The following is a 21272-nucleotide window of genomic DNA, read 5'->3' on the forward strand; positions in this document are numbered from 1 at the left end:
AAAAGTTTCAAAGCATCAAAACTATGAAAGTTTCAGATCAGTCTGGGGAACTCGGCCCCAAGAGTCAATGTCTAAATCAAACACTTTTTCAAATTGACAGACTGCAGTTTTTACCTGTTATGCATATAATCCAGATTGCATTTTCCTTGATTGATGGCGATGTGCCTCAACCTCTCTCCGCTCTGATCACGCATTGAATGAATGACAGGAAGGGAAACATGAGGTCAGATCGGGTCGAGGCCCGTGAAAGACTGTTTCTACGTGACAGTTTAATTGATGGGACCACCAGTGTGGAGAGAAACATTTTATTACTAACACTGGAATAGTTCAATTCAAATATCATACAGAAATTAAATGCTTTACAAAACCAAATGGTACAGTAGGACATGTATGTACAGCGTAGTAAATAGACCATCTGATTGTACACAAAGTATTTACAGCGTCACACAGACGGATCAGGACACGCCCACTACTCTACACACGTTAGGGTTTGCATAACATCAAATAAAACATGCCACATGTTGAGGTTTGGGATCTTTACAAACCCATGACCGTCTGGATTAGTGCAAGGCGACCGCTTGTTTAGGAGGCGATGGGTTCGCGTTTGGGTCGTCCAAAGAACTCTCCCCCTACACGGGTCAGACTACAACCTGGAGACATTTACATGGGGCTACCAGCAGTCCTCTGTAATGGTGGTGGCTTCTGCTCTGGGTTCTCAGTTTGTGGGCCACCTCAGAAGAACATGAGACCAGTCTAACTCACTGGACTGACACCAATCCATTAAGGTGGGCCCAAACCTTCACGGACTCCAGCACTAACCACTAGTGTTAAGGCTGGACAACTCCAGGGGATGGACAGTTGAACTACCAGTTTCATGTCAATCTGACAAACTCCTTGGTTGGTCCAGTTGGTTCCAGGGATCCCAACACTCAAACTGGAATCAGAAACTCTAAACTCCCGTTTTCCCTTACAGGTCATTATTGAGGCTGACCAACAAAATGCTGATGGATGACAACGTCCTGGAGTCTCCGGGTCACACCGGATCAGCTGGGTGGGCAGAAGAATCTTCTCTCAACAACCAGTCAACAGATCTAGAAACCATGGGGTCACACGAACACTGATGACGCGTGTCGGAGCAGCAGACGTGTTGATTGCTTTCCAGGAAGTCCAGAAACAATCCTCAACTCTGTGATGCATAGATGTCCGACAGAAAGCTGTGGTTCCCGTTTAAACGTCTGGCAGAAGAACTGTCCTCATGTGAACGGTGTGTGGTCCGGCAGTGGAGACAGACGGGTCAACACCAACCCGGTCCACTCATGGAACCAGAAACACTGTTCCAGAACATAGACACCGCCTCCACTAAGATGGTAGTTAAGCCTGGAAAGAGTTACAGGTAGAAAGAAAACACAATGCAGACAAAGACGCACACCTGTAGGTCCAGAAGACTGGACATATCAACCGGTTCTGTCCGGTGTCTTCAGGACATCGCTATGACTACTACACATTTAACCCTTTACAGCATGAAAACCCCACTGAGCCGAGACAGATGGGTTCAGATTCACACACACTGTTCTCGTCAGTGATGAACAGTCTGTTCGCTTCCCGCCCAGGTCAGAGCCACACCCACATGGACATTCTAACGTACCGGTAGCGGTGAGTCCAGATCACCGGAGGGGTGACCGGTCAGCACCGCATTAACCCCGACAGAACGGTCGTCCTATCAGTGTGATCATTCATTCATGCAGCTGTGCTCAGTGCGGAAATGGCACAGACAGCAGAAACACCTGGTGGCACCTCTTGCCATCCCTTCAGTGATTCATCGGAAGCATTTTTCTGACAGGATGTGCAAACTGGTCACGTCCACGAACAGCCTCCTCTACCCTTCACCTCCAGCACACTCCTGGAGGTCAGACAAACTTGTTGGGTCGAGGCAGCGGGTCCATGGACCACACGTCCATCCTGTCTCTGACACTGTTGAGCTTTTTTGTCAGCTTTTGGTGCACCCAAAGGGAGACTGGTCATTCCTGTTATGTTCAAAAAGACAACGTTAAGGGACTAAACAGAACCCCTCCACATCCACACTAAACTGTAAACAGAGTTGCACCGAGTTCTAGACGATACCTTCGGTCACGAGGTGGTTTTTGCATCTATTGCAACCTGAACTATTGGGACGAGAGTTGTTTGCCTGTGTCAGCTGGGTGTGTCACGGGACTTGTATAGCACTGGGAGGGGGGCTCTAAACCCATGATGTGTCTTTATGATCACATTTTTAACAGGAGTTGTAATTAACTTTGTTGGGGTGTTAACCCATGTTTTGACCACAAATCGGACTTGAATGAGTTTTTCCCGGGAGACTCTGGCTCGAACCCAACAGGTGTCGTAGAACAATCATTTAGTCACAAACAGGTTGAATATTTAAAACATGGCCTGTTGGTCCTGTCTGTCCCCACGACTCCACACTCATGACTGTGTGTGTGTGTCCTTAGGTAGAGCTCATCTTGGCTAACTCTGCTGTTAGCATCATACCCCAACAAGCTAATACTCAGATGAGTGTCGTCCTTGAACCAACAGGTGGCGATGGAGAGTTGAAGATTATTGCCGTTACAAACAAGTTTCCTCGTCACGATGTAAACAAATTAAAACACACTTCATAGTAAACATCAAAGTAAAAGCACGATGAACAGTTGGACAGACGCAGCTGAGAGCTATTTACACCTGGTGCCCCCCCAGCCCCTTACACCTGGTGTCCCCACAGGTCTACGGGTGGTACTGTGGGTCAGTCTTGGGGAGGGGGGGGGGGGCGATGGACGGCATGCCTTCAGAAAACCCGGTTCCTGTTGTGGGTCCACGTTACAAACTGTACACACTGAAAACTCCTGACAAAGGCACACCATGGAGAGAACGTCCACATCAACGTTAGCACTAGAGACTACGCTATCCTCTATGTCAAGTATGTACACAATGGGACGGGGACAGCCTGTACGTCCAGTCGGTCCAGTCCAGTCCCGTTCTCCAACCCAGTGGCTGTCCATTGGTCCGTCTGGGTCAGGGTCCTGGTTCAGGTTCAAGACAGGGTGTCCCTTCCTGTGGACTCAATTCAAGGTGAACCCTGGCCTCCACGCTGTCCTCCCATCAGCCTCAGGGGGTCTCAACCAAATGTCTGCCCCATGTGGACATAGCTTCAGACGAGGACTCAACAGACACCCCCGACACCGGAGGAGCACCTCCAAACCAGTATCAGCCCCAGACTCTGATCTGAGCGACGAGCCCAACTCAAAACCACGCGTCCTCCTGTCGCGGGCAACGATCATGAAGAAGAAGGAAGTCAAAGGAGAAGTGCAGCATGAGGGCCGGTGTGGAGGACCAGTGCGGAGGACGGGGGGCCGGCACTCCATCACACAATCTTCTTGATGCTGGGCCTCTTGAAGCTGCCGGCGCTGCGCTGCTTCTGCACCTGACTGGCTGAACCGTGGCGAGTGCGCCCCCCGCTGGAGAGGGCCGAGCTGGGGGACAGCTGGACGTTCTCCTTGTCCACACCTGGTGGACAGAGGACATTTGTCAGATGGTCTGGACACACACACACACACACACACACACACAGACACACACGCAACTTGAGTGTGGAACTCATTCCTTGATTACAACATCAGTTCGTATCCGTTCAGTTTCCATCCCAGGTCACCTGTTTAGAGTCTTCGGGAGACTGGAGCCTATAACAGCTGCCTTTGGTAAACCCCCCTTACCAATTCATTACTACATTCTGACTCACATTCACACCTTTGGGCCAGTTGGGGTCACCAGTTGATCTATACACCCGTTTTTGATGGAGGAGGGAAGCCAGATAGACCACAAGCTGACAGTACAGGAAGGTTCTCGGGGGACTGGAACCCAGGACCTCTTCACGTGAGGCAACAGTTTCTACATGATGCCACGTCACTGTCACCAAAATCCTCGACCCAATCACGTGCTCGTGGAGGTGGTTTTGTTTGTTGTGCTCAGTCAAGACATCGTGTCAGCTGACATTTTTCTAGTCGTGGACTAGGACTCAAACCCGCCAGACTTCCTGTTGACCTCATACAGGCCATGTGTTTCAGCAGGAAGCGGTGGACATGGTGGCTACGCCCCCGTGAGCCGTGTGCTACCTGGTGAATGCTGGGAGGTGGCCAGCGACGTCATTGAGTTGGACAGGTTGAGGTTGGCAGTGATGCTGAGCTGGCTCTGGCTGGTGGGGGGGTAGGGGGAGGTGGGCGTCCTCAGCTGCTCCTCCCCCCGCTCCTCGTCAGCTGCTGGCAGGTAGCTGTCGATCAACGCCTCCAGGAACTTGACGATCAACTCGGCGTAGTCTGGGATCTGGGTTTGCTGGAGACAGGAGGACATGTGAGACGGTCCTACAGGTGTGATCACACCAGCAGCAAGACATGGGTTCATATTGTCGCTTTAGGCCATCGTCTGAACAGTAGGGGGGTCGACACCCTGAAGACGCTTCACACCCGTCTGAGTGTCCTGCAGCTGTTCTATGTGAAGACGTGTTCACTAACCTCCTGTAGAGCAGCGGGTTTGATGCCCAGAGTCCTAGGACTCTGGTTTGATGCCCTATAGGTATAAGGTAAGACTACAGGAATCAATTGTTTACAGGACTCTGGTTTGATGCCCTATAGGTATAAGGTAAGACTATAGGAATCAATTGTTTACAGGACTCGGGTTTGATGCCCTTTATTTATAAGGTAAGACTATAGGAATCAATCATTTATGGCAGTGGTCCACAACCCCCGGGCCGTGGACCAGTACCGGTCCGCACAGAAAGAAAAAATAACTTACATTACTTCTGTTTTATGTGTTTCGGAGTCTGAAAGATGACGCACAGACAAATACATGAGTCTGTCCCGCTTGACAGGTCTCGGTCAGGTGACAGGTTACTAGCCGTTACCCCTAAATTAACCGCCCATAATCGCTCCAGTGTTCTGGATTAAAGTCAAGACAGATTATCCTGAGATTGCCCAAGAAGTATCTTAATCCCTGCTTCCATTTCGAAGCTCCTGTCTTTGTGAAGTGGGATTTTCTGCAGTGACCGTAAAGAAAACCAAACTGGAGTAGACCGGAGGTCCGGAACACACTTCAGGTGTCATTGTTTCCGTTACCCCAAGATCAGCGGTCCACAACCACTAATTCTCATTATTGTAATTATTATTATTGTTTGATTGACTTGTTCACCCTTTTATTGAAATGATCAGTATTTCTCCTACGTTGAATGCTCTGATTATAAGTCGCTATATTTCAAAATAAACCTCATCTTAGAATTATCTCATTTACAGAGATGTTGATGATCAATTTATGAAAAAAAAGGTTGTTTATTGTCAATGTCTTCATTTTACATAAAACCATTACGGATGATTTATTATTAGACTACAGCTGTCCTGGCGTCATTAACGGTTATCGAGCACATGAAGACCAGTGCGTGGCGCAAAAAAGGTTGGGGACCGCTGATTTACAGGACTCGGGTTTGATGCCTATATTTATAAGGTAAGACTATAGGAATCAATCGTTTATAGGACTCGGGTTTGAAGCCCTATATTTATAAGGTAAAACTATAGGGATCAGTCGTTTACAGGACTCTGACGTCCTTCATGGTTCACTGGGGGACGACTACACCTCGATCCACGTCTGGTAGAACGAGCTGCATCAAAAGTCTGGTGTGGACACACAGGAGGATGGACTCCACGTTTCTGAAATACTGACCGTTACTACATTCAGGCTGAGTGAACCGCTACTGACAAGCTACTGACCCAGTCATCATCCACAACTGAGTACAACGACCAAAGGACACGTCTACTGGTACCTTTGAAAAGGGTCCAGCGAATCTCCAAAGTCCGTTAAAGCCAAAGCCTGTGAGGAGAAGGGGGAGAGTCAAAGAGCAGAACAGATATCCATCTGAATTCACGGTGACAGCTTGAGGAAGTTCCCATCAGCCAGTGCAGGAAATGTGTGACGGTAAGGAATGAGAAGCCTGACTTACTCTGTAGATAGGAAGGCTGGTACTGCGGGGGCGACTCCTCATGGTACACCACACTCTGGACGATGCCGTGGACCGGGTTCAAGAGGTTGGTGTCCTGGCACATGGACAGCACAGTGTTGATCTTGGAGTCCAGCAGGTTGTGTCTGAGGAGCACACGGACATAAAGGCGTGATCAAGGCTGAGCATTGGAATCTGGGTGGGTGGGGTTTCTCTGATAACGGGAGGTGATCCATATGTTCAGTTACTACAGGCCAGCATGTGGTTCTGAGGGCCTGACGAGTTGCGGTTGGACATGATCAGGTACTTACACCACAGGGAACACCTTGGGGAAGACCACGCTGGCTTCAGCCAGGTACTCGTACAGGATGCGCTGGTCGAAGTCGTCGGTGGTGTACTTGACCTGGGTGGCCTGGAGGACCAGAGACGCGTCAGCATTCATCACAACGACTTACCACCACACACAGGTTCAAAGGCTTCCTCACCAACACAGTGAGCAGCAGAGCCTGGATCTTTGGGTCGGTCAGAACCTCTTCATCCAGCAGAACATTGGACTCTGACACAGAAACCTTACGAAGGTGAGAGTTTCCAATTCTTTGTGTCTCTGGAATGACAACATGGACGATGTGAACTATCTCCTCAAACCTCAAGGATGTCGAATGAGGGACTGAACTCTCACCGATCTCGTAGTCGTTCTCCGCTACACGCCTCATCTTGGGAGGGGTGGTCATTCCAGACTCCATCTCTGGTCTCTTTGGTGCTTTAGAGTCTGATATAAGGTGATCAAAGCTCTTCCTGGTGCCTGAAACCAAACACATTGACACTGATGACCGTTTTGCTCCTCCAGCGTGGAGCATCTTGGTGCATCGTACCACGCCAGGCGTTGGACGTACCTAGGAGCTTTTTGGTGTTGGCCTGGGACGGCTGACCCATGTCCAAACTCATGGACTTGCGTGTCCGTGGGCTGATCTGGCCCACCGTGGCGTAGTGATGGGCTGACAGGTAGCGCTCTGAAACCTGAGGGGACGTCCAGGGCTGGGTCTCTCGCAGCGTTCTGGAGGACACATGACACACTTTAGAGTGACTAGCTGCATGTTCTCACCAGAATGTCAGTTATGGGTTAGTATACGTGGTTGGACTTCATCATTATCTATGGGCAGACTCACCTGCAGCTGGGATCGTTTATGTGACCGGAGTAGGTGTCCATGGGTACCGGGTCCACCGACAGGTCAGAGATCAGCAGGGACTTCCTGTGTTTGAGGCTGCAGCGACTTCGGACCTCCTCAGACACCGTGAGAAGGGCTGCAACCCAACAATAGACCATCATTCATACAGAAACTCACCCTCCATTAACCAAAGGTCCAGGTGAGGCTTTAGGGGCAGACACTGAACCAAATCTGGACTGTGACCGGTTCATGAGTGGGATCACCACACTCTTTTGGTTAGCCCCACGGGGCTAAACGAAGGAGGACATGAACATCAGCAGAAACCTTTCTTCAATGTCATCAAACATTCCAGAAGGATTTCATGTGAAAACTTTCACCTTTGAATAATTATCTCATTTTAAATTCCTGTTCCAAACTTTCATCAGATTCCAGTGACGACTATGAGAACTTCAGGCCTCTTTCCCCCAGCAGGGGGCGCCACAGTGCCACAGTAAACAGCACCAACATGGATTCAAACTGATTTGTGTACACAGGGGAAGTGAACAGCTGTATGGAGAAGGGTTCACATGAGGCGATGTGACGTGTAGGACACGTGTGCACATGGGGGGGGTTCCTACCAGCCAAGTACGCCACGCTGTGGGTGTTGACCTCGAACTTGTCACACTTCAGGTGCTTGCTGATGAGAGCCAGCAGCGTGTGCAGGATCCTCACCGTCCTGGCGACTGTGGTGGGGGACGGGTGTCTGTAGCCTGGGGGGACAACAGGACAGCGAGAGACATAGCCCAACGTTAGCGTCACCAACAAATTGTACCACGGAACAGCACAGTCGACGAATCATCTGTTTCCACTGTGGACGGCGTGTGGATGTGTCCACGGGATGTTACCTTTGAGGAGGTGGCCCACCAGCGCAAAGTTGAAGTTAGCACCAAAGTTCAGGCCCACAAAGTGATCCATCTGCTTACAGTGCCACTCTAGTGGACGCCGGACCTCCATGAAGACTTCCTCCGGACTCTGGAGGGTCACAACCAGAAAGAAGTGGCACCAGGTCACATCATTTACCACACACACACAAACACACACATCATCATCACAAAACCTCCTTTGGCTCTGGATTGATTGAGGATCAATCGGTTCAATCGGTAGCTGTATCTGATTGGTTGATGGACGGAGGACCAGGATGCGGTGGAGGCGTTCCTGGTATTTTACCTTGTCGTTGAACACTCGCATCGTGTCCAGAGTGTGGAGATTCTGCTCCAGCAAGGCGGTTCCTGCAGAGTACAGGTTGACTTCATCCAGCTGCAGCACCGCTACCGCCACCCAGAACAGCGCCTTGTGCATCGGCGACTCCTGGAACACACAGGACCAACACACAGACCAACACACACACACACACACACACACACACACACAGGACGCTCGTCGGTCAGAACGCGCACACACCCACTGGAGTCTGTTCCACAAACTTAAGTTCAGCTTAAAGTCAGTGAAGATCAGCAGCAACGTCAACCAACACCCAAGAAGTTTCAGGTCTGTGTGACGAGCCGTTAGTTAGCGTAACTGGTTAGTAGTCTGGTTAGCGGTCTGGTTAACGGTCTGGTCAGCGGTTACCTTGCTGAGGAGAGGTTGCAGTTTGGTCAGCGCGATGACTGTGGCCTCAATGAGGACTTGGCTGTTGTAGTTGTCTGGTCCCTTCAGGCAGCTCTCCAGACCCTGAGGACAGGAAGCAGGACCATCAGGGACGTCTCCACCCAACCATTCATCCATCCATCCTTCATACAGTCCCTGACTCAAGACCCTCATTGAAGCCGTTTGAACAACAGACACTAAGCTGACGTGTTGATCAACTGGAATCTGTGGATTCTGTTCATTCTAACAAACTAAAGTCTCGTTTCTTTCACTGACTTCCATCACTTAATTACTTCAGGTCAGGTCTTGCTTGGACAAGAGTCCTGTCACATACTAAACATGAGAACATGAGTCATGGGAACATGAGTCATGGTGCCTCGGGGTTGTGACTCCCACCAGCTCGGCCATGGCTGCCCATCGTACTGATGGAGTCATCAGCAGGAGTTCATCAGAATCTTTTAGCTTCATCACCAGAGCTTCCTCTTTCCTCTAACCAGACATGCTCAATGATCTTCATGTCAGGTAACTGAGCTGAACAATCCTGGAGAACCTTCAAGGCCAAGGTTGGGGTTGACGATGCTGTCTTGTACCTCCTCTACCACGTGCTCTACCTGGACGCTGGGGGCTGTGCTGTCAGAGTGCTCTTCTTTGACTTTTCGAGCGCCTTCAACACCATCCAGCCCTGGTTCCTGCAGGACAAACTGACCTCCATGGCTGTGGACCCCTACCTCGTGAGCTGGATAACGGACTACCTAACGGACAGACCCCAGTACGTCCGTATGGGGGACTGTTTGTCTTCTATGGTAACCAGCAGCACGGGGGCGCCACAGGGGACCGTTCTCTCCCCCATTCTCTTCACCCTCTACACATCGGACTTCAAGCACAACTCTGATACCTGCCACATACAGAAGTACTCCGATGACACCGCGATAGTGGCATGTATCCGGGAGGGTGATGGGGGGGGGTACAGGGCATTGGTGGCTGACTTCGTGGAGTGGTGCCAACAGAACGAGCTCCAGCTCAATGTCTCCAAGACCAAGGAGATGGTGCTGGATTTCTGGCGGGCACCTCCCTCTCCACAGCCAGTGATCATCAAAGGCAGTGAGGTGGAGGTGGTAGAAAACTATAAGTACCTGGGACTGCAGCTAGACAGCAGACTGGACTGGTCACTCAACTCCAACTGTGTGTACAAGAAGGGGCAGAGCAGGATGTACTTCCTGAGGAGGCTGGCCTCCTTCAACATCTGTCCTAAGCTCCTTTTCATGTTCTATCAGTCCGTAGTCTCCAGTGTGCTGTCATACGCCATTGTGTGTTGGGGTGGGGGGGCCAGGAAAAGAGATATGGACCGTCTGAACAGACTCATCCGCAGAGCGGGCTCAGTGGTCGGGCTGAGCCTGGACTCTGTGGATATGCTTCTGGAGAGCAGGACCATGTCTAAAGTTAAGGCTATCATGAACAACACCAGGCACCCCCTACACACCACCTTCTCCCAGCAGAGAAGCACCTTCAGCGGCAGACTGCTGTCACACAGCACCTCCACAGAGAGGCTGAGGTCCTCCTTCGTGCCCCGTGCCATCAGGGGGTACAATGACTCTCTCAGGAGGAGCGGGGGGGAGGTGGCGAGGTCAGCACGGGGTTGAATGGATTTAATTTAATTTTATACTGTTTATATTTTAGTTATAGTTTAGTATACTGTATATGTCCTGTTAGTGCTGCATGTGTCTGTTAGTGTAGTGTATGTCTTGTGGTATGTCCTGTAATGTCAATTATTCTTTTTCTCCTGGTGTTTATCCAGTATTTATTCGTGATGTAATGCCTGAGCAGTGGATATGTACAATTTCCTCCGGGATTAATAAAGTATCTATATATATATATATATATATATATATATATATATATATATATATATATATATATATATATATATATATATATCTCCACCTTCACCCTCTGTGCATCGCCAAAGATACTGAGATTTGGACCAGTCAGACCAAAGCAGAGTTCCACCAGTCTGCTCTCCGTTTCTGGTGTTTCATGGCCCAATTGAGTCTCTGGTTTCCAGCAGCTAGTTGAACATGAAGGCCTGAAGGTTGATGTAGAACTGTCTGCTTCTAGAACTGCGTTCTGATCTGAGGTGTTGATGTCATCTGAGACTCGGGTGAACTGAGTCCTGGTCTTCAGTTCCTGGCTGTTCCTCAAGCGAGTCCGTTTCATGGTAGCACTTAATGGTTTCTGTGACTTTGCTTGGGGATATGTTCAAAGTTTGTGGACTTTCTAACCTGACTGACCTTCAGTTCTTACAGTAATGATGGACAGTTTTTTCCCTCTACTGAGCTGATTGGTTCCTGCCATCAAGTTTATGCTAAAAAACAGTGTGGAAATGGCCCCCTCACCGAGGCAGTGGGTGTGTGTCCACCAGATAATGAATAGATTTGAGTTTAAACAGTCAGATGAGGGAGTGTTCTCACCCGGTCGATGCTCAGCAGGGGGCTGGCCTTGCTGAGTATCCGGATGATCTGCTTGATCTGACCGTGGCTCACCCTCTTACTGATGCAACCAAAGACCACCAGGGCTCTGGGCTGGAGAGACGGGTTGTACTGGAATGCAAACCTGCAAACACCAGCACACCTTTACTGCAGTCATGTCCTCTACGCACCGGACGAGACGACGTGCAGGAGGCTCGTACTTCTGAGCGAGATCCGTCCACTGGTCGAGCCACTTGCAGGCTGGGATGTCCCTCATACAAGCCTGGAGGACAGACATGGAGGACAGTTTAAAGACCACAGTGGCTCCATGCTGATGATGCACCGCTACACAGCGATCACCAACATGAAGGAACGCGTTTCCTGATCAAACCAATCATCCTCCAGAGAGTCTGCTCCAGCAGCAGACTCTAGGGTGAGCGTGCTACATTTAAAACCAACGGAACCGCATTAATAAATGTCGTTAGAACAGAACACAAACGTGATCGATCGGGGATCAAGGTGCAGCAACACATTAACTTTCTTTGGAGAGGGGGTGGTTTGGAGGAGTGGGGCACTTGAGAAAACTCTGAAAGAATGTTTCTCTGGTGGGTCAGACTTTATCTGGTCCTCTCATGTGTGAGCTTCTGCCACCAAACACAATCATCAGAGTCCTACAGGCTGGACGGACCGATGGAGGAACTCTTTAGTCCCTCAGTTAAACTATTAATTTACAATTTAGGCTTCTAGGAGGACGTAGGGCTCCTGACCACTGGATGTTGACAAGACAAAATTCAGAGAGCTGACCAGAAGGTGAAGTCCTACCAGACGTCTCCTGACCATCACCTACAGGACTTAAGGAAATGAAGAAGCGTGAGCGGCTGCTGACCTCCATGATCTCCAGCAGGGCCTCGGTGACCGTCTCCAGGGAGGACAGGGCAAACGTCTCTCTCTCGTAGGAGCCAGGAGAGAAGGAGCGGTCCCGGTAGCTGGAGCGGAAGGCGATGACGGCCGCGGACTTGACTTTGCTGATCCCGAAGAGCAGGTAGAACTTAGGCAGTGAGAACTCCGTCAGGCTCAGCCTCAGAACCTGTTTGGTCTCCTCTGAAATCATCAAAACCAACAAAGCAACGCTCTCAGCTCTCATGTCGGTCAGGTGTTCTCCTGCCCCAGAGGAACCGGGCGTTTGGAGGGAGTGCTCACCGCTGAAGTGGAGCTGCGAGCAGGTACACAGGGAGTGGATGATGTTGATGACCAGCCCGTGGGTGGAGGCCCGGAGGGACAGCGGCCCCGTGGCCACCAGCAGCGTCACCACATGGAACAGGTAGGGCAGGTGGGCGGCCACGTCCAGCGAGTTGTTGAAGGACAGCATCAGCATGTAGCGGGCCAGGATGGCGATGTCGTCCCACATCAGGTGCTGCTCCAGCGTGGGCGTCGGCGACAGACACGTCTTGTCTATGATCTTACACATGCGACCAATCACCTGCCAGATAGAAGACCGGGGTTAGCTGGGGGCTAACGGCGGCTCATGGTTCTAGAATCACAACAAGTCAAACATCGTTCAGCTGCTGTCAGCAGACAAGGCTCCATTGTGTCCAGATGTGCTGCATGACATCACACAGCAGCTCCAGACCACACACACACACACACACACACACACACACACACACACACACACACACACACACACACACACACACACACACACAAACACACACTCTCTCTCTCTCTTTCTCAGGTGCAGGCCAGGAAGGTACGCCCGAGTCCTGTGTGTGTGTGCTCCAGTAGCCTGTGTGTGTTAGCAGCAACTGGGCATTCAGTGTGTGCTCTGTGTGTGTGTGTTTGTGTGTGTGTGTGTGCGTGCGTGTGCGTGTGTCTCCTCTATTGTATGCTGATGGGATCTGTTGTTCCTCCAGTCTCTGGATGCTCAAGGGAGCAGCTTAAAGCTCTGGAATCAGTCACTTCAACATTAAGTAAGTTATTGTTGTTATGCTAATACTCTATTACCATGCTAATACTCCATTACCATTAATAATACTCCATTACCATAAATAATACTCCATTACCATAAATAATACTCCATTACCATTAATAATACTCTTTTACCATTAATAATACTGTTACCATTAATAATACTCTGTTACCATTAACAATACTGTTACCATTAACAATACTCCGTTACCATTAACAATACTCTGTTACCATTAACAATACTCTGTTACCATTAACAATACTCTGTTACCATTAACAATACTCTGTTACCATTAACAATACTCTTTTACCATTAACAATACTCTGTTACCATTAACAATACTCTTTTACCATTAACAATACTCTGTTACCATTAACAATACTCTGTTACCATTAACAATACTCTGTTACCAGGGGCTCATTTATTCTGTATTGTTGACTGAGCTCAGATGAGATGGTTGTGTTGAACTTGTGTGAGGAACCAGAGCAGAACGGTAGAACCTCAGCCCAGAGGGTCATGTCAGTCAACAACGTGTGTGTGTGTGTGTGTGTGTGTGTGTGTGTGTGTGTGTGTGTGTGTGTGTGTGTGTGTGACTCTACAGCCAGATTCTGATCTTACCGTTTGTGGAACGACAGCGGCTGGCTGTTAACGCCCGACCAGCACGCCCAGTTTACAGTGTTAGGAGTTAGGAGTTAGAAGTTGGGGTTTCCCAGTTTATTAATCCTGTGGGGTGCAGTCAGTACTATTCGTATTCCAACGACTGTAGTCGAAACCCATCTGGGTCCTCAACGGTTTTTAACGGGGTCGCCAAGGTTAAGGTTAAGGTTGAAATACGAGTTTCACCAAGCCTCATTTACTAATGAGGGTCATTAGCATGAGACACATGCTAGGGTTAGGGGTTAGGATTAGGATTAGGGGTTGGGGTGAGGGTTTAGGGGTCGGGGTTCTGATGGAACTACCCCCTCAATGTGGTGGACCTCTGGTCTGAACTGGGCTTCAGAATTCTTGTCAGTATTTTCATTCAGGACATTTTATTCCAAACCCAGTCAGGCTGATTGATTAATGACTTTGATAAAGCTAACAGCTCGTGGCTCAAGATGGTGCAGGATTGGTACCCCAGTCCTCCGTAGAACCACCAATCACAGAGAATTCAGTGTGTGTTTGTGTGTCAGCTCAACATGCTGCAGAGTTTGTGCTCTGATTGGCTCAACAGGAAACACGACACCAGACATCAGAAACACACTGCGAGGTGCAGCAGGTAGAGTCTCACCTTGCTGGACACCAGCTTTACATTTCCTGAAGCGAGGGCCACTGCTGTGTCGGCCATCACCTCTGCCTTAATGGAGCCCAGGCCCCCGGTGGCGCTGGTCTTGATGAAGCTGTCCAGTACCACGTCCAACAGGTCTGTGATCTGGACGGCAACAGAACGATTAGAGCTCAGACCCACAACACGTCAGCTACACGCCACTGGCGGGGCGACACACCTGACCCAGACTGCCCCAGATCTTGGCCTGGATGGAGGGGTACATCTGCTTCTCGTTGATGGTCATGGTGATGAGCTTGTCCAGGATGGCAGTGACTCGCTGGCGCTTGGCGTCGTCGTTGTGCTTACAGAAGCGGACCAGGTTGAGGAGCCACGGCGTCATGTACTCCAGACACAGGTGCTTCAGCTCGATGCCTGCAACACAACACAGCTGGCTAACCCCTACCTGTTCAGGGTCAGATGAGATGGAACTGAACCCAGAATTACCAGCTACAGCCACAGGGTTCTCAAAACATGTTTGTCCACATCTGAAACTACATCTAGTCGTCTCAGAGCCACAACGGGACTGCCACAATCAAGGAAGACGGTTGTGCTGGGTTGTGTCGGGTTGTGTCGGGTTGTGTCGGGTTGTGTTGGGGATGTGTCGGGTTGTGTTGGGGATGTGTTGGTGTTGTGTCGGGGATGTGCTGGGTTGTGTTGGCTGCTGTACGGCTACACAACCAGAGGGGGCAGCAGAGCACCTGAATTCCTGTTCAACCGCCTTACCTGTGACAGCATCATTCAAACTAACAGAAGTTTCATGAGAACGGTTTATGGATGGGGGGGGAGGGGGCAGACTTGATTCATGTCTACAGGAGAGAGATTCAAACATGATTGATGACCCAGAGTTTCTACAACCACTCCCAAAAGACTTCCTGCTGCTGTTGTCCTGAACAGCAGAGTTGATATTCGCAAGGAAAGCCACTTTGGTGAAGTGGGTTAGACACGACAACGTTAACAACGTTACCTCCACTGTGGATCTGATTATACCAGGATACACTCTGATGGAAGGACTGAAGGCTCTGGAGCTAACGGTGTGAGGTCACATGACTAGAGAGGGAGACCTGAGGTGCTTGATGTCTGACATGTCAGGGCTTTGCTTTAATCTGTCTACAGTCATTCCAACTTCAGGTTTCTGGTGGCCTTTCACATCCTCAGAGGAAGCAAACCCACAATATCAACGGTGTGGTGATGACTGATCACAATGTGTGTCAACACACCAACAATACACCATGTTATAAAAGTTATATAGTACTGTGTGCGTGTATGTGTGTGTGTACACGTGCTCGGACAGGTCATTGTATACCCACTAGATTTGCTGAAGCCTGAAATGCACTCCTCCAGGAACTCCAGCGTGAGGTGGGGCTCGTTGGCAGCCAGAGTCTTGCTGATGGACACGATGAACAGGGTGTTGTTGGCCGGGATGCAGAGGCCCGACGTCTCCAGCAGCTGGCCCTCGATCTTCAGGTTGAAGGTGCACGTCAAAGCACACAGCAGGTTGTAGGCTGCAGACCTACATATGGGATAGAGAACAGTTGTGACCAGTTGTTCCGAGGCGCAACCTACTCAACATTAACCTGGGCTGCTGGAGGAACCTGAAGAACATGCAGGACCAACCTGAGGCTGGGGTCCGAGCTGCCCAGGTTCAGCAAGGCAATATTGAGCAGAGTGCCAGGAACATCTTTGGGCCGTATCTTGGTGTGCTGTGGTATGGAGTCAGGCTGAGACAGTTCCCAGCGGGTCCGAATGTGGATGATGGACTGAACGATGGTGTCACACTCCTGGTGCATGAACGTCAGCGGCGTGCCTTGGTTGGCCATGGTGAGCGTGAACTGGCTCTCATCGACCAGGCAGATTTCTTCAATCTCAGAGGCGTAGTAGACGTCATTGAGGAAGACGGGTTGCCCCAGCACGCGGGTTCTTTCTGCTGAGGTCACCTGAACGGCTGTGGAGCCCACCTGACCAGAGAGGAAACACACACTGAGTTCCAGGGTGGATATTACGATCCTTCACTAATATGATCCTTTCGTAGGAAAATTCTGACAGTATCTTCCAGATTCCAGGGAAATGTGGGGATCGATACGACGCTGGGGGCCCGATTTCAATTATTTACCGCACACAGTCTAAAGTCCATGTCACACGATTAGCAGGCTAACAGTACATAATCTGGGAAACAGGCTGCCCAACATCCAATGGGCTGCATTTAATCCCCAATTATTCATGAGTCTTTAAAGATAAACCCTTCCCTTCACAGCCATGTGTCTGTATGTGGTTCATTGTTGTTTAACAGCAGAGGCAAGTTGTCCTGGTAACATCCACTGTTCACCACTGGATCAAAATCAACCGCCTGAGACTCCTAAAAATGAGACTCCTTAAAATGAGACTCCTTAAAATGAGACTCCTTGAAACCGGACCCCTTAAAAGGAGACTCTTTAAAGACTATCTATACTTAGTCAGTGTTGTATTAGATATGATAAGTCTACGTACTGTTGCCATGCACAATGGAAAACCGTAAATCATCTGAAAGAGATAACAATGGGAAGTCACGCTGGCCTACATGGACCAAAAACCAGGGCAAAAATAACAGAACCTACGGTAGACTCCAATCACTGCCCAGTCTGTTCTGTTTATTAGCATTAATCCAGTGTAGATTTGTGTCACCACTATCATGTTCTGTGGTGTCCAGTGTGAAATAACACCACCTGCTATTGGTAAGGCATGCATATTACACATTTCAATAGTTTTTCTGGCTCTGTATTAACTCTTCATAAAGTCTTTATTACTCTATTAATTCTGTATAAAGTCCACATTAACTGTATGAAGCAGTGGTTCTTAACCTGGGTTGGATCAAACCCTAGGGGTTTGGTGAGTCGGTCTCAGGGGTTCGGTGGTCACGGGGATCACGCTACATTGATTAGCCTACCTGTGCTACAGGGGATTTTGCGCACTCAGTAGTTGATTCATGCCTGTCGTGATGGTACGTCATCTGATTGATTTCTTAATGTTTTAATTCATAGTAACTATGTTGAGCAAAAAAAGAAAGTGGTCGGACGAACATGTGTAACCTGAATGTACATGTACTGTATAACGGAACGTGATGGGAGTCAGGGTTCTGCAGGATCTGAATGTCAAGTTGAACAACTCTAGTCTGGTGCTGGTAAAAATAAAGGAACACTTCCTGAAGCTGATGGAAACAACAGAAACAGACTTTAGTGTGAAATGACATCAGAGTAACACCTGTCAAGGTGAAGCCACGCATATCTGAACTGGTCTCTATGACAACAGCAGAAGTCACACTGATTTACAGGTAGGTCATTTCATGTCAGTTCATGCACTGTCTGGGTTTAGTTCTTTGAAAAAGGTGACATTAATGCACAATTCATTAAATACACCAGTAAAACATACTTATGTCTTAAATTTAATTAAAAAAAAAAAAAATTTACTAAAGAAGGGTTTGGTGAGTGAGCATATGAAACCAGCAGGGTTTGGCACCTCCAACAAGGTTAAGAACCATTGGTATAAAGTCTGTATAAGCTCTGTATAAAGTCCGTATTTACTCTATAATGTCTGTACAGTGATCCCTCGTTACTCAATATTAACTCTATTTACTCTATAAAGTCCATGCTAACATTGCATCAACTCTGTATTAACTCTCAACTCTGTATAAAGCTTGTATTAACTCTATTACTCTATATTAATTCTGTATAAGATCTGTACTAACTCTGTATAAAGTCTGTATGAACTCTACTGGATGCGGCTGTGGCTCAGGTGCTAGTGAAGGACTCGCTAGTGTGTGAATGTGATTGTTCTGGTGTGTGAATGTGTGTGATTGTTCTGGTGGCGGTTGGAGGGGCCGTTGGCACTGATTGGCTGCCATGTCTCGGTCAGTCTGCCCCAGGGCAGCTGTGGCTACACATGTAGTTTACCATCACCAAGTACGAATGAGGAGTGAATGAATAATGGATCCACTGTAAAGCCATCTGAGTGACCAGAAAGTGTGATGCAAATCCATTATTATTAAGTCTGTAGCATGTCTGCATTAACCCTGCATTAACTTTATATTAATAAGTCATACATTAATGCATACGTATATCCGTATCAACAGACTTTTAAAATACAAAGAGCTTGTTAAAGGAGTGAGTAAATCTGTTGAGTGGATATGTGTGTTCTTAAAGTGCCCACTAGGTATGATTGTAATGTGTCTGATTTTCACAAGAAGCCTCTTTTAATGTCTACCGATGTAAGAACTTTTCATTCAAATTAAGAATGAAACAAGAAAAATTGCCCAAAGACTTTTGAATCTAACCAGGAAAAGACAGAAGAGTTACGGCTATAGTCGATTTTGGTTCATGCTTTTCACCGACTGAACAAAAGGGAATTCTAAAACCATTTCACTTTTCTCATGTGTGTTTGTGATCTCCTGTAATTTCACCTCACCTTTATGGACACCTTGGTGTCTTTGTGGGCCAGCTTGAGGGCATTGTGAAAGACTTTCAGGTCTTCTTCCAGGGTCAGCGTGGCTGCCGGCAGTTTCTGCTGGTCCGGTTCGATGTGCTCGGCCAACTTCGCCGGTGAGTCGATGAATTGAAGCCGTTTGCTGCCCTTCAGCCCCGTCAGTAGGCGCTCGTGGTATTTGGTGTACTCCCTCACCCAGGTGTTGCAGTTGTAAACATAGACTGCTGCCACGTTCTCATAGGCAAAGCCAGGAAAGACGACAAACCACTTGGACAGGAAGTCGGTCTTGAAGCGATTGCTGGGTCCTACATGCGTGAGGTCCACTACTATCTCGTAGGGCTTGGCGTAGTAGGGTTTGAGTGTGAGTAGGACGTGGTAGATGAGCAGGTCTCCGTTTATCTGGCCTGTTTTGAACCTAAGAAGGAAACGGACAGAAAAAAAAAAGGACAAATGGAAAATCTTGTAGTTAATTTCTTCTACCTAACAGTGCATTATGGGGGATTTTCCCCAACAGCAGTTCAGACACGACAGACAACAGCTTTGGATTTTGGGTTTGGGTTTTGAATTCATTTCTCACTTCTTTCTGCTTCCCAGACATCAGTGATACGAGACCAACGGTTCTGAACTAAAGACCAGAAGCTCCAGAAAGAGGGTGAAGAAGCCAGTTTATCACTGCATCCCTCCAACAAGACCCTGAACTAAGACCACATCCAGTAAGGGTTGCATAGTGCGTTTTAATGACAGTCAAGGTGAAATCTTTTTAGTGAGTCAGAATAATAAATAAATGTTCGCTCCATAGTGAAAATTCAGGCAAGTTGGAAGCTTGAAGGAAACTTTGTCACAGAACTTGACTGCATTTAGAAAGATGTCAGATGTCAGCCATGTTTGACTGATGTCTAGAAACCCCTCCATCAGCTGGTTGGTCTCCTTCATCACAGCTGAGAGCAAATCAGAACATTAAAATTCAACTTGAACCATTTAGTCACAGGCTGGAAATAATTTCTGAATTGAAGTTTTTTTCCTTTTGCTTCAGGGAACGATGGACGACACCAGAACGTCTGTCTGGCTGCTTCCCCTGATCGGTCCACTGCTGCTCTGCTCTGCAGATCCAAACCTTCTACCCCCACATCTGGATAACATCTCAACCCCTGCAGTGGACCTCCCCACCGCCAACAGCACAGAGACTCCTGATCCAGGCAGCGACGGCTATGGTGGCAACTGCTTGATGGACACCCAGATGGGTCTTATCGCCATAGGCTCAGCGGGGGGGCTGATTGTCTGTCTGCTGGCTGCCACCGTGGTTTTGGCGTGCCTCATTTGCCGGAATCAGCGCCAGGTTTATGTTCCTAGAAAGTCCCGGTCCAACGTGGATTATGTGAGTAGTGGCGGCTACTGGGCCACCGACAGGCCTTCGGTCAGGGGGGAGGCAGGGCCTTGTGATGTCAGTGTTATACTGGAAGAGCTGGGAGAAGACACGCAGGCTGACGGGGAGGAGACGGGGGCAGGTGGTCAGGAGGGGGCCTTCGCAACCACCCTCCATCCTGAAGAGAAGACCCGTCCACTTCTAAGCTCCAGCTCCAGGGACTGTCTGGAGGACACGCCCCTCATGGTGTGACGGAACTCTGCTGGGGTTGGGGGCGTGTCATTCACAATTTCAGCTCACAATTAAATTCAAACTAATCATCCAAAGTTGGGGCTGATTGAAAACAGCTGATCCAATACCTGATTTGGGTAGCCATACCAATCAATACCGGCACCGTATTCATTCAAAAGAGCCTCTGATATAAGTAAAACAAGCACAGAATTAAAATACTAACACATCAAAAATATCAGAATGAACAAAGAAAAATAAATGGCATTGACGTTTCTGACAATACAATCAATGCCAGTGATTCCTATTCAATCCTCCAGACAGTTTCTGTGCTAAAGCAGTATTACAGATCAATACGTATTTCCAGATCAATATCTATTAATGCATTTGACACCACCAGTGGAAGTCTGATGTAAATGTTTGCACTGTAAACTCTACACTATTTAAAAAATGAATTAATCCATGAATGACTGATATGAGTCAACTTCCCTTTCTTCTAAAACTTTTAATACTAATATTTTCCATTATTCTTATACATAGATGAACCCGTAGCTATCATTCATTAACATTGACAGGAAGTTCCATGTCGGAGTCAGATTAATGTTCTACATCCTACTGCAGTCTAGTTTAGGTCCGTGGGGGGCGACTAGCGAGAACGTGTCAACAGAACACAACCACATTCAAGTC

The 21272-nt window shown here is 48.5% G+C and overlaps 1 protein-coding gene and 1 long non-coding RNA gene across 4 annotated transcripts in view; one reads left to right on the forward strand and one right to left on the reverse strand.

The window, feature by feature from the left end:
- Positions 1 to 3254: 3254 nt before the first annotated feature.
- Positions 3255 to 21272, reverse strand: part of nf1a (neurofibromin 1a) — a 58730-nt gene continuing 40712 nt past the window's right edge. For 2 of the 3 annotated variants that reach the window (XM_068316764.1, XM_068316763.1), the window contains 22 exons: positions 18977 to 19409; positions 16157 to 16497; positions 15850 to 16052; positions 14721 to 14914; positions 14507 to 14647; positions 12468 to 12747; positions 12154 to 12368; positions 11489 to 11550; positions 11271 to 11412; positions 8785 to 8886; positions 8383 to 8523; positions 8061 to 8187; positions 7794 to 7925; positions 7177 to 7312; positions 6904 to 7064; positions 6690 to 6812; positions 6496 to 6614; positions 6322 to 6422; positions 6014 to 6156; positions 5837 to 5883; positions 4143 to 4359; positions 3255 to 3537 (listed from right to left, as the gene is read on the reverse strand). In XM_068316764.1, coding sequence (XP_068172865.1) covers positions 3395 to 3537; positions 4143 to 4359; positions 5837 to 5883; positions 6014 to 6156; positions 6322 to 6422; positions 6496 to 6614; positions 6690 to 6812; positions 6904 to 7064; positions 7177 to 7312; positions 7794 to 7925; positions 8061 to 8187; positions 8383 to 8523; positions 8785 to 8886; positions 11271 to 11412; positions 11489 to 11550; positions 12154 to 12368; positions 12468 to 12747; positions 14507 to 14647; positions 14721 to 14914; positions 15850 to 16052; positions 16157 to 16497; positions 18977 to 19409 — 3703 coding nt within the window. In that variant the 3' untranslated portion in view covers positions 3255 to 3394. Of the gene's footprint in view, positions 3538 to 3777; positions 4360 to 5836; positions 5884 to 6013; positions 6157 to 6321; positions 6423 to 6495; positions 6615 to 6689; positions 6813 to 6903; positions 7065 to 7176; positions 7313 to 7793; positions 7926 to 8060; positions 8188 to 8382; positions 8524 to 8784; positions 8887 to 11270; positions 11413 to 11488; positions 11551 to 12153; positions 12369 to 12467; positions 12748 to 14506; positions 14648 to 14720; positions 14915 to 15849; positions 16053 to 16156; positions 16498 to 18976; positions 19410 to 21272 lie in introns of all 3 variants that reach the window. The other variant, XR_011035533.1, reaches the window with a different exon arrangement.
- On the forward strand, positions 13118 to 21170 carry LOC137596350 (uncharacterized). Its single transcript, XR_011035534.1, has 3 exons — positions 13118 to 13237; positions 19589 to 19707; positions 20028 to 21170. It is a non-coding gene; the product is annotated as an uncharacterized lncRNA (long non-coding RNA).

The sequence above is a fragment of the Antennarius striatus genome, chromosome 6, assembly GCF_040054535.1.
Source record: "Antennarius striatus isolate MH-2024 chromosome 6, ASM4005453v1, whole genome shotgun sequence".
Lineage (NCBI taxonomy): Eukaryota > Metazoa > Chordata > Actinopteri > Lophiiformes > Antennariidae > Antennarius > Antennarius striatus.